This window comes from Muscardinus avellanarius, assembly GCF_963383645.1.
Source record: "Muscardinus avellanarius genome assembly, chromosome: 3".
In the NCBI taxonomy this organism is placed as follows: domain Eukaryota; kingdom Metazoa; phylum Chordata; class Mammalia; order Rodentia; family Gliridae; genus Muscardinus; species Muscardinus avellanarius.
Genome location: NC_137788.1, coordinates 91,346,397 through 91,360,602, shown reverse-complemented (window position 1 = coordinate 91,360,602; position 14,206 = coordinate 91,346,397). Strand labels below are relative to the sequence as shown.

Below are 14,206 nucleotides of genomic sequence, written 5' to 3'. Positions count from 1 at the left end.
TTTTGTAATTAATTCAGTCTGTTGATGAACATCTCAGCTGGTTCCATAGTTTGGCAATTATGAATTGTGAAGCTATAAACATAGATATCCTTTCTAAACTTCCACATTCATTTCTCAAAGAAAACGACATCTATATGAAGTTAACTGATAAATGTCATAATTATTTTAATTTTCTTAAGGTTGAAAAAATTAGAGATAGATTTTCATGACAATTGTAAAATAAGGCTGAAAGTTTAAAAGAAAAACACATTTCAGTCTAAGCCTTACAAGACTGAAACCAAATTAAAATTCAAGTTATTCATAATTTCCATTTCTGCAAACTACTTACATCTCCCATTTCTACCCACTTCATATCCTGCAGGAAGAATGGCCCAGAAAACCTGGAAATGAGTTTTCAACAGGCAGTATATAAGTGTGGTTATTTTACTTTTTAAACTTAATGGCTCTGAAATTTTTGGAGCTATTTTAATCTTTTAAAATATAATGTAAATATTGTACATACATGGGTAGGAAATTGAATGCTTAGAATAAAAAAATCACTAGTCTTCTTCAACTCTGCTCCCAAGAGTTTCAATAATTAAGTTTTAAGGCTTAAAATTTTGACTTATTTTTCTAATGACAGGTTTATTTTTCTACATCTATTATTTTAGACATTGTTTACTTACTTCCTATTCCACAAGATGAAGATTTTGATAACTTAGCCAACCCCATTTTTTTTCATGCCTCCTCCTAATATAGTCATAGTTTTATGACTATGTTTTGACTCATATCATTTTTGTGGCTTCAGGACTCATTTTTCTATTACTAGAGTAAAAATCTCTTTTTAATCTTCAAGTAGAGTAAAAATCCTTTTCATTCATATTTTTAAATATCAATACAGTTGTGTTCCTATCTTTTTATCTCTTCTCACAATTTATAACTCCCTGACAATGTGAACTTCATCTCTCCCATGTTATAATCAAAAACATTTTAGCTTTCCTATAATCACAGAACAGATGAAATGTCTCTCAGATGTTCTGCAATTAGTTTATAGACCAATTCTACAAGTTAAACATGTCTATTCACATTATTATAAGAATGTTTATATTGTTCCTTGGAAGCAAAGTGCTAGACTGACAAAGTCCCTTCCTTTCTAAGTAAAATAATATCTGTACCACTGAAAAGGACTATTACTAGAGTTAAGCTCAAATAAGATTTTCTTTTACAGACATCTATACTGCCATCATCATATACAGCATTTCTCTGTCTGTATCTATAGATTAATTCCACTTATATCTTTTATAAAGTAGATTTATTTTCAACTGATAAAAACAAAAATTGTATAATATTAATGGGTTAACATGATTTCTTACATGTATAGATTGGTACATGTATAATGAATAAATCAGGTTAATATATATAGTTGCTCAAATGTTTATTTATTTATTTATTTTTTTGAGATACCGGGAATGAAACCCAAGGGCATTCTACCTCTGGGTGACACACCTAGCCCTATTTTTTTATTCTTTATTTCAAAACAGGGTCTCACTGAGTTACAAGGGTCTCACTAAGTAGCTGAGGCTGTCCTTGAACCCTGATCCTGCTGTCTCAGCCTCCCAAATGCTAGGATTAAAAGCTTGCATCAACACACCCAGCTCATTTATCATTTTGTTTTGTTGAAAACTTTGAAAATCCTTTCTTCTAGTCTTTGAAATGTGCGGTAAGTTACTGTTATCTATAGTCACTCCAACTTTGTGCTCGCACACCAGAAGTTCTTGCTCTATTTAACTATAACTTAGTACCCGTCAATCAACCTTTCCCCATCTCCCCTCTTATCTACTCTCCCCAGCCTCTGATAACCACAAATACACTCTCAAGTTTTATGTAATCAACATTTTCAAATCAACATAGGAGAGAAGTCATGTGGTACTTGTCTTTCTATGCCTGTCTTATTTCAGTTAGCAAAATGATTTCCAGTTCCATCCATGTTGTTTCAAATGACAAAATCTCATTCTTTTTATGAGTGATTAGTATGGTAGTGTGTGTGTATGTGTGTGTGTGTGTGTGTGTGTGTGTATAATATATATATATATATATATATATATATATATATATATGCCACATTTTTTTTATCCATCAGTTGGCGGACATTTCAGTTGCTTCCTTTTCTTGGCTACTATAAACATAATATAATAATATAATATAATAATAATATAATAAACTTTGAAATGCAGATATTTATTTGAATACAGATTTTATTTCTTTGTACAGAAAGTACAAAGCAACTGCCATCTAATCTAGCAACCACTGGGTTGCTAGATTAGATGGCAGTTCTATTTTTAATTTTCTTAGTAAGTTCCATATTATTTTCTATAATGGTTATACTAATTTACATTGCCACAAACTTATTGTGGAGACCTCTCTATCAAATCTGTCTGTCAATTCTGTACCAAATGGTCTTAAGTGACTGCAAAGTTGTCGTTTTGAGGATAGGACATTACTGTCTTCCTGATTGCATGTCTCCCCCAGTCTTGGTTTACTCACTTAGTTTGCTGCAATTTATCCTAAAGTATCTTTTAAAGAAAGAGTGCCTTTTGGGTGAGCTTTTAGAAAGTCTGCTTGTTAGAAACACATACTTGTAATCACAGTGACTTGAGAGGCAAAGGGAGGAGTATTTCAAGTTTGAGGCCAGCTGGGGTAACTTTAGTGAGTCCCTGTGTCAAAATAAAAAGTGTTAAAAATGGCTGGGAAGACAGGTGTGGTGGCACACCTTTGTAATCCCAGTATCTGGGGCCCTGAGACAGGAGAATCATAGGTTCAAGCTAGCCTCAGAAAGCAGTGAAACTCTCAGAAATCTAGCAAGACAATACTTCAAAACATGCTTCTATTTTTTTTCTTACTCCTATCCCATAAGCCTCATTTTTCAGATATTGGAGCTTATGGGAGTTATCTTATATACCTCCATATTTTATCTTGTTTTCATTTTAATCTTTTAAATTTTAATTTTGGGGTAATGCTTTTAATCTTCCAGCTAATTTTTTTTGGGGGTGGTGCTGGAGTTCCTAGAAACCCTTCTACCTCTGGGCTACACTTCCAGACCTATATTTTTATATATTTTTATTTGGAAACAGGGTCTCTTAAGTCAGCAAGGCTGGCTTTGAACCTGCGTGATCCTGCCGTCTCGCCTCCCAAGCACAGGGATTACAAGTGTGCGCCATCACACCTAACCGAGCTGATTTTTAAAACTGTAATGTTTTTTAAATTTTAACAGCTCTTTTGTGTTTTTCTTTCACAGTCCACAGTATACAGTATAGAGATGTCTCTTAAGTACTAGAGTCTCTTCTGTTTCTGAATTGTCTCTTTCATTGAGATCTTAATTTTTCTATTTACCTTGGCCATTTTCATTTTAACTTTTGAAAACTATCTGGTTACTCATTTTATCCAGTGGTTTTAAAAACTTGAACAATATTCCCTTTGAAAAGTCTGTGTATTTAAGTAGGGCTTAATACTTCTTTCCACGGTTAGTAAACATGGACAGTACCGTCATTACACAGGAGCCTTTGTTCTGGACCTCCAGTGCCTACACTAGTCACCCTAAGGCTTCTCAAGTAGTTAGCACAATTTTCTTTTTTTTTTCTTTTTTCTTATATCTTTCCTTCTTTCTCATACTCATACTCTCCCTCTCTCTTTTATGTGTGTGCTAAGGATTAAACGCAGAGGCGTTCTACCTCCAAGCTACAACCCCACCACCACCACCCAAGCCCTTCTCATTTTTAATTTTATTTTGAAACAGGGTCTCACTAAGTTGTAGAGGGTCTCATTAAGTTTCTGAGGCTAGTTTCAAACCTGCAATCCTCCTGTCTCAGCCTCCTTAGTCCTGGAATACATAACACTGAACCCAGTTTGTTGATTATTTATTTATTTATTTATTTATTGTACTTTTTTTTAAAAAAATATGGAACGCTTCACGAATTTGTGTGTCATCCTTGCGCAGGGGCCATGATAATCTTCTCTCTATCGTTCCAATTTTAGTATATGTGCTGCCGAAGTGAGCACTTTTTGACTTTTTTAAACCTGTCTTTTAGGGGCCTACACGTTGGGGTGAAGACACTTTTAAGGCGTGCTTTCAGTGCTGTCCTTGTTTTCAGGGCCCCGTCTCACTCACACACCCTTTCTCCCTATTTTTCTGAGTTTCCTACTGATCTTGTTTAGGGTAGAGCCTCTGCTTCCTCTGCATGGACACTAATGTGATTTATTTCATCCTACATCGTTAATGACCATTCTCTATTGCCTCTGCCTTCTAGACATTTGTTAAAACTTCTTCCTCACTAATGGATCTTTATATCATTTTCTTTGCTTTGAGTTTTCGTTTGGGGTGCTTTTTCATGTTTTACTCCTTTATGTTTATTTTAATGAGATCATGAAAAATAAAAGGGATAAAAGTATGTATTAATCATTTTAAGCCAGAATTACTTTCTCAAGCTTAAGAATTATACATTTTATTTGGTGATTTTTCTGTGTCTGGGGGTGGGGGAAGGGAGCAGAATGTCTTTCTACTTATTAATTAATTTATTTATTGAGGGTCTGGAGATGGAACCCAGGGGCATTAGACTTCTGAGCTACACTCCCTGCCCTATATTTTATTTTTTATTTTGAAACAGGGTCTCACTGAGTTGTGGAGGGCCTCCCTATGTAGCCGAGGCTGTCCATGAACCACGATCCTCCAGTCTCAGCCTCCCGAATGCTGGGATTACAAGCGTGCACCACCACACCCGGCTCCTTCTATTTATTTTAATCTACTTCTATTTGAAGTTTTTATGTTTTTATAACCTGTTTATTTAGAAATATTTACACAGGATATAATTAAAGATTATGCTACTTTGACTTACTGTGTATTCAGACCATTTATTCGATTTAATCCATTTGGAATACATTAATTTTTCTCATTCAATTTGCTACTATTTTACTCAAACAATTCTCATGTGTTTATATCAAATTAAACTGCTAAATTTCCAATCAGCTTAACACAAGGTTTTGCTATTTGATATAGGTAATGCCTAGCTTGTTTAATCAAGTCTGAGGAATTTATAAAGCAATTCATTATAGAGTGATGTTCACGACTTCTCTATCAGGCCCTGTTATCTGTGAATTTATCCTCAAAATTCTACTCCTTTCAGGTATACTGTGATTGGGGTTTTTTTCTTCCAGAAAGTGGAGAAAAAGTATTTAATTTAGATTTATTAAAATGCTAGAGGTTACTAAATTTGTAGTTATCACTAAAGTAATAGTGCAAAATATATTATCATTCATCATCTTCCTAACTGTATAGCTCAATATCGTGCCAATTACAAATTATCCTTATGAGGTGTATATATTGAGAAAAATGAGTCCAAATAAGCTATAAGCTAGAAATAACTTTTATCCTTGATCTGTCCTTGGTATTGGTCTTCTCTAATCCAGACACATAAGAGCCAAAAGAAACAAACTGGAAATGTATTAATTCTATGGACAGGCAGAGAAAGATAGAAATAATGTATAATAGGATACAAAAGGAGTAAGAAAACAGCTGAGTGTGATGACACGCCTGTAATCCCAGTACTTGAGAGGCTGAGACAAGAGGATCATAGGTTGGATGCCAAATTCAGCAACTTAATGAGACCCTGTTTCAAAACAGAAAATAAAATGGGCTGGGAGTAGAGCTCAGTAAGAGAATACATGTGGGTTCAAATCCTAATATCTTAAAAAAAAGATTTAAGAGGAGAAAATAGGATTAAAAAAAAAGTAAGAGTATTCTTTTGTTTATGCCAGAGTTTAACATTTGTGGGTGAACAGATTGCCTTTTTCAATGTATATAATAAACATTTTTGATCGTTGCTGTTTGGAAATCTCACAAAAATTCTTGAGCTTCTGATTGGCTTGGGTTTTTGTAGTTAAGACATTCCTGAAATCTTATTCATAGCTAAGATGGTTAAAAAAAAAAAAAAAAAAAAAAAAAAAAACCTACATTTTCATACTGAAGTCAACCACTAAGACAAGCAAGGGAGGGAGGGATGGGGAGGGAATGAGGTGGGAATTGGGTAGGGGTTAAATCGGTGATATGTACATGTATGTAGACACAAGTTTTTTACCCCAATATGATGTATGAATATATTGCACCTATAAAAAATTAAATTTTTTAAATTACATTTTTTTGCAAGAACGTCATTTGATGTTCTTTATGTAATGTATTGTATTTCTGCATATTTCATTGCCTGTGACTTTGAGGTTTAAGGGCTTGAGATTTAGAAGTTTTATCTTTACCTGTTCATGGCTGCTCTATCAGACACTGTTATCTGTGTATTTACCCCTCAAATTTTTACTTGAAAAGGTATACTGTGATGGAGTTTTTATTGTTAAAATCTACAAGGATAGCTTTCACTAGAGCTGCTCATTTATCAAAAAAGCAATAATAATAAAAAATTGCTTGTAGAGTTGTTTCCGCTTTGGATACATTATCGTAGTCACAAAGTATAGAAGGAGAGGAGGAGAGATGGGGTTGCTGATGATTGGGTATGCAGCTTAATGAGCCAGTTGTTTAACTTTTTTCTGACCTCTTTACTTAGGAGAAACAGCTGCTAAATAAGGATAATGAGGATAACTTTCCTCATTTTTAAAGATATACACACCATTTACCACTTAAAATTCTATAATTTAGATTTAGAACACCGCAAAGCAATTGCTCGTGTTTCAAATTATGGATACATGCCCAGCAATAAATGATCATTCATTCAGAATATGTGACATTAATCCCATGAAGTTGCCTTATTTTATGATCCCTTTAATTGCTGTTGGTATGGTATTGGCTTCATTGTTGTGTTTGTCCAACATGTTTATATCTCTTTAATTTCAGCATGTGGCAAGTTGATGAAAATCACAGGCCCGGTTACAGTCAAGACATCTGGAACTCGATTTGGCGCTTGGATGACAGATCCGTTAGCATCTGAAAAAAATAATAGAGTATGTTACTTCCAAAATACCTTTTTTTAGAATATTGTGTATTTATACTTTCTCTCTACTGACTACTATTACTTCTTCAAGGGTATTAGTTTAAACTTGAAAATTGTCTACGAATATTTTTTGTTTGACAATACTAACATATCTACAGATATATAGAAATACTCTTTTAATAAAATGTACTGTTTTATAATTTACTTATACAGTTAATCTTTTATTGGGTTTTGTCTTGAATAATGATTGAAAAGTGCTAGTTACAATTATACAATATTCCCTGTGTATTCTTTATAAAGCATGTTCCTTAGTGTAAAAAAAAAATCACTAAGTAAAAATCTCAGCCAAATAATTCACTAAATGAGCTAATATATTCCTGGGATTTAGAGCTAGTTTTAAAAGAAATAACAATGTAACTTTGGGAGTGGCCATGTTCATAAATCGGTAGTGCTTAAACTATGTAAATCAGTATACTGGAAGCTTACTATAACTCTATTTATGTTCTGTTATAGAACCCAAAATAAGATTTCCAAGGGTTCCCTCCAAATGAAATTTATTATTAAGTTAGTAAAATAGTTTCATTAAAAGATAGTCGTACCTATAAGCTGACCTAGTTAAAAAAAATGTTACTGGATGGTTCTGAGTTCACATGAAGTAGAAATGGGTTGAATATGTAAAATTAGACCATATGATTTTTCAGAACAAGGGATGTAATACAGTTAATTTTGCTTAAGGTTGTACTTTTGCAGTTATCACTGGTCACGTTGATTCACCAGGTGATATGGTTTGCATTGGTCTATGTTTGTTTCACTTTGTGATATGCACTAAATAGCCAAAAATTAAAACAAAGAAAAAAAACAAAAAAGCAGATCAATTTCATTACAGTAAATTCATTTGTTCCTTTTCCACATAGATTATGTTTTATATTTTTACCAAAGCTGCAATACTATCACATTGTAGGTTGGCAGTAAGACATTTGACTTCTGAGCCCGAGAATTTTGATATTAATATGTGCCAAATATTACTGCAGTTTTTTGGATTTCTCATGAAAATAATAAGTTTAGTCACCTTTATCCTTTTTTCCCCTCAGGTCTGGTACATGGACAGTTATACTAACAATAAAATTGTCCGTGAGTATAAGTCAATTGCAGACTTTGTCAGTGGGGCTGAATCTAGGACATACAACCTCCCTTTCAAGTGGGCAGGAACTAACCATGTTGTCTACAATGGCTCACTCTACTTTAATAAATATCAGAGTAACATCATCATCAAATACAGCTTTGACCTGGGGCGAGTGCTTGCCCAACGAAGCCTGGAGTATGCTGGTTTCCACAATGTTTATCCCTACACCTGGGGTGGTTTCTCTGACATCGACCTAATGGCTGATGAGATTGGACTGTGGGCTGTGTATGCAACTAATCAGAATGCAGGCAACATTGTCATCAGCCAGATTAACCAAGATACCCTGGAGGTGATGAAGAGCTGGAACACCGGTTACCCCAAGAGGAGTGCCGGAGAATCCTTCATGATCTGTGGAACACTGTATGTCACCAATTCCCACCTAACTGGAGCTAAGGTGTATTACTCCTATTCCACCAAAACCTCCACATATGAGTACACAGACATTCCTTTCCATAACCAATACTTTCACATATCCATGCTTGACTACAATGCAAGAGATAGAGCACTCTATGCCTGGAACAATGGCCACCAGGTCCTGTTCAATGTCACCCTTTTCCACATCATTAAAACTGAGGATGACACATAGGCAAATGTGATCCACCTTCATTGATCTAAACACTGTCATTTGTAATAAACTCAATAGGACCCCTATTATTTTTCTTTAATATAACGTTTCATCATTTCTCCAAAGCAGAGCATTTGTTATTGTAAATTTGGTGTTTCAAAAAAGAGCTGAGTCTGTCTAAGTTAACGTGCTGGAAACACATCTTAACTCCTAAATTTACAAGGCCAATCCTGTCCTTGCCATGAAAAGTACTAAAAAGAGTTTAAGTGGCTAAAGTCATAGTTTTGCAAAAGATTAATTACCTGCCTTATATTAGAGTCAGAGACTAATGTTGGCTTAAATGCATGAATGTCTTTTTTTTCTAACTCTTTCATTTTTTACTGTCTTTGGCTCCACATCAGGAAATATTTTGCTAGAATTTAAGATATAAAAAACACTTTTCCCCCAGTTATTTCTCAAAAAGATTTAAAGATTTCATTTATATAAAAAAATAATATTAATCATTTTGCTCTTAATATGATTCTCTGATGCGGTGCTGTACAGTCATTTTTAAATCTCTGGCTAACGTTTTCTTGGCAATGTGTGTTTCTACCATTGTAACCACCATTGTGCAATTGTATTTCTTCACTTCTGTGAAAGTAATATTTTTTATAAAATACATGGAAATTTAATCTTAGTAATTATTTGAGTCAATTTTCAAGTATGGTCAAGAAAAATTGTCTTGGCTTACCCCCTGACATAATCATGATATAAACTAAAGAGAAAATCAAAATAGATATTATATAAAGTCTTTGTTTTACCCCAAGTTTATTGGATTGCTGACATTGACTGAAAAAACTAATTAACTATAGTCAAGTTCCTCTGTTAACTGAAAGCAACCCAAATATTTGTTTGCAAAAGATGCAGATGAGTTAAAAAAATGAATTTGCATTGACTATACATTTAGTACACACCAAATACATATTTTATTCTTAATTAAAAATTAATCTATAATTATATTTTAGCCATAATTTTAATAATATAATAATTTGTATCATAACTCTGAAAGTACATAAAGCACACGGAAACTCCTAAAAAGAAAATGTCTGTAATGTCCACTAGATTCAGATTATGGAGAGTTGTTGGCAAGACCTGTACAAAACAGAATCATGAAGAGATGTGAGAGCTGTCTGCTTGTTTCCGGATGTGTAAATAACCAAATCAAAAAATTAGATAGGAAGGCAGCCCCTTATTTTCCTGACTCACTGTGTGTGAAAAAAAACAATATAACCAAAAAAGGATGGTTTTAATAATTGCTTATATGAAAACAATTTCAAAAAACATATTATCAACAAATATATAACAATGTCATACAGTTTGGATGTACTTTTTTATATTATGCTAAAAATACTTCCCGATGGCAGCTTTATAAAACAAGTATGAGTTAGTTTGCAACTTAAAAATATATTTTATAATAAGTAAGATATGACTTAATTTTTCATTAATATTTAGTTTAACATTACATATGTATATAATTCCACAGTTTTCTTTGAAATATATGGATATAATTTTGCAGATAAAGCATTGTATAAAGAAAAGCTATTTAAGAGTAATTCATTTTAAATATCACAAGTAAAACACTGTTCTCAAATATCTCACTATCAAAATTAGAGAATTAAATAATCCCATGTTGAAACTGATAAGATTTAAAAGTATTTTTTTCTGCCTCCAAATGTTAGCATGATTTGATGACAACTCTATGTCCCTTAGCAATGTTGTCTTTTAAAAAGTTTACAGAAGTTCTCCTGTGCTATTGAGAGTTGGAAAGTTTAGGAGATTCACTTGTACACATACCACAAAAAAGTCAATACTTAATACAAAGAAAGAAAGTTACATCAATTTCAGAAATAGATGAATTTTTAAGAATAGAGTATCATTTGTTTTTTGTAAAATGATGCCATATGTTATAAAATAGATTCAAGATATAGTTTATCACAGCTTTTTTTTTATTGCAGCTTATAAAGCACCTCATTGTTTTCTGGGTAAGATTTTCCCACCATCCAGTTTATAGTATATGTGCTGCTAGAGCAAGTGGGCATGGATTCTTTTGTCAGTAGAAATGGGGGTAACATGAGTTTAAAAACATGATTTGCATTAAACCTTTACAGTTTAAAAGCATTTTTCTTAACAAATTATCATCAGTTTTGTGCCTGGAATATATTAAAAAAAACTTACTAAAATCACTGTTCTTTTAATCTTCAACATATAAATTTTATGAGAAAAAATGAGTATTTTTAAATCATCTATATAGTACAAGCTATAAAGAAATATAAACTCAGAAAGCTTTAATCTTAGGTGAACTGTGTAACTGGTATTTTCTGGATTAACTGGATCATCAAAAAACTTCCTTGTCATTCAATAATAATATGTTTATGGTTTGATTGTGTTTGTGTGTTATTTGTATTTGTGGCACTTGAAACATATGCTTATTACTTGTACCTAACTTACATCTATGAGTTCAGAAAATGGTAGCATTCTATTGCATTGCTAATTATGTAGAAATAAAAAACATCATATTCATTATATAAATAGTATAATGATTGATTAGTTATGATTTATCATAAACTGAGAAGCTCTGGCTCCTGTCTCCAAACTCACAGAAATCATTTCAACTTTATAACTAACAGTATTGTCTCTGACAAAATCTTATCTTTGGAAAATAATGTGAACTTCTTACTGATTCCTACTCCTGAAAAGAAATAGGTTTTCATGTTTGAAAACCACTAACAAACCTACAACTACTAAATCTCAATAAGAAGAATTATTTTTTAAAGAAACTACATAAAAGTGTGCTTATAATCATTTAAGATAAAAATCAGTTATGTCTCTACTAAGTTTCACATATAATGCTTTTTTAGCATTATTTTCTTTAAAAATAGATTAACAAAAATCTTAACTGTTTTTCATAGCTAGCGAAATTACCAAAGTGTTGTTTCTGCAAATACTAAATTTCAATGCAACAACATAAAAATAAAAGTAACCCTTCATGTAAAAGAAATTATGAAAAATATAGCCATTGCTGAGTTTATTAAAAAAAAAAACAAGCTTTTAGAAATAAGACATTTTTAAGAGCAGAGTCAAGACTGGCATCTTGCTGACTTAATGATGTAAATGTGATCATATTTTTGTCACATATACACCTTGGTTTTATATGACATTATCAAACATTTAGAGATGAAGTATACTTCATCTTCTCCATCATCACATAAGTGGACAATGAGAAAGTTTCCTATACAGTGATCTACTCAGTACTAGAGTCGTAGGGCATTAAAATTTGGATGCCATAGGATGACATAGTTTTACTCATATATAATGCTTATAGCTAGAAGCAGTTACCTCTATAAAAGGACCTAGAGTCACCAAATATCCAAACCGTATCCATACTGAAATCAAGATCATGGAATTATTTTCGTTTCTAAATTTTAACTCAATTCATCATAAAGCTAGTTCATAATTTGTCATGATTAATGGTTTTGGAGAAGGGCTGGGTCTTAATAAAATGTTAATTTAAATTCATGGAATTGTAATAAAAATACCAAAAAATTTAGCTTGTGGAAGAAAAGACAATTTTATTTAAAACTTTTCATTATTTTTCTAAGAAATCATGACTTAAATTCATGCATATAATTTGAATAAAGAATAGAAAGCTATTTGCTCTACACTTTGGCCAAATAGAAAATTGTTCTTCAAACTGAATTTACCAAGCTGATGTAACTGACTCCCATCTTGAAATTATATTAGGCAGTATATCTTTTCTATTTGATCTGTTCTATCAGGCTTGTAGAAATTTTAATCCTGTTTGGAGTCTGCCTTTTCTCCAGCACATCAAACTAGTTAGAATCAAGCCTATCTTTTTGAAGCTTAGTTCATCAAGTACCAAATAAGTTCCACAAATACAAATTAAAGATGATTAAAAAATGATATAAGTATAAAGTTGTACCTTGCCAAGAGTACACAACAACTTTATTAACTGTGCCAATCATAAAGCATATCTAGTTAGAAATATAAAGCAATGGAATGACTGTGGAAGAGTTCTTAGGAATATCTCAGGTTTGTAAGAAGTTTGCACATAAACCATACTCATAAACACTGTTCAGTACCAAGCTGCATCCTTATCAATGCCACAATATGCCCAGAAGAGCTTGCATCTATTTTTAAGTGACTAAAATATCGCCACAGTATATCATTCCCTAACACAATTGAGACTTGAAAATATTGCATATCAACAGACATTTCCAGAAAATATATGACATTTCCAAGAAAATATATGGCATTTCCAGAAAATATAGTACTGAAGTTTGAAAATGGAGAAGAAAATTAGCTCAACGAAACACTGGCCTTTTTAAGCTTCCACACATTATAGAAGGTTATCATTCTGCAGGAATACACACCCAGCTGGCCATTTGTCTACACTGCTCTCGACTTCACGTCAATTCGTGTATATTACCAATGGGTATTTCGCAGATTTTAAAACTACTTAGTAGTGAATTATTTGTTCAAAGAGTAATCACTAGGCAGAACTATGTACTATCTGATGCTCTGGATGCTAGGGGCATAGCTGGCATGTGTTTACATTCTGGTATATGTATATATATAAAAAATAAGTTCTGACTGTATTAGCTGCTTTGAGGGAAATAAATCTATAGGTGATAAAGAGTGAACCGAATCTCCCCCACCCCCAGGAGAAAAGCAAGATAAAAGATGATGTTTAGAGGGGATAATTAAACAAGATTTCCCTGAAAAGCAGCCTATCATGGTAAATTCACCCAAAGAATAGGAAGTCACCATTTGATTTATGTAAAACAATTGACCTCTTTTTTTCTGTTCCTATAAGTCCATCAAACAAATACTCATAGTATATCTCCTCATTAGCTGAAGTTTTTGATATTTTAGTTCTTTCCTTAGAATCCAATAAAGCACTTCTGGGGATACCTACATCCCTTGAAAATATGTGCCGAATTTAATGTGTATCTGTGGTTGTATATTCTTTCTTTCTGGTAGAAAATTTACAAGTTTCATCAGATTTTCAAAGAACTCATGAACCAAAAAACTACCAGTCTGTCAATTCAACCTAATTATTCCTAAATTTATTAAATATCTTTATAAAAAGTACAAAATGTCTGTGATCTTTCTTATAATCCTCAAGAATTTTAATTCAATTCTTTGTTGAAAGGAATCAACATCCCAGCATTATCATTAGGTTTTTTTTCCTTCAGATAATTTAAGATTAAGTTGCTACTGTTAAAAATTCTGAAGAGATTTTGTTATATTTACTCCAAATCAAGTTAGTTTTCTGAGATCCAATCTCTCCATCCTAATTTCTCCAGATTCAGTGACCCAGGAGTTTCTATCTGAGGCCTAACCTCTTATCTATTTGAGTTTGGAGAACATCCTGGTAACTCCAGCACAGTCCTTTGGCAGCACTCAATGTGGGTGGAGCAGATGCAGGGCATT

At 32.6% G+C, this 14,206-nt stretch overlaps 1 protein-coding gene across 2 annotated transcripts in view; it reads left to right on the top strand.

The window, feature by feature from the left end:
• The window catches only part of OLFM3 (olfactomedin 3), a gene marked incomplete at both ends in the record, with an annotated part of 208,401 nt that extends 199,667 nt beyond the window's left edge, over positions 1–8,734 (top strand). For both annotated transcript variants that reach the window (XM_080692772.1, XM_080692771.1), the window contains 2 exons: positions 6,869–6,975; positions 8,057–8,734. In XM_080692772.1, coding sequence (XP_080548898.1) covers positions 6,869–6,975; positions 8,057–8,734 — 785 coding nt within the window. The remainder of the gene's footprint in view (positions 1–6,868; positions 6,976–8,056) is intronic.
• Positions 8,735–14,206: the final 5,472 nt, after the last annotated feature.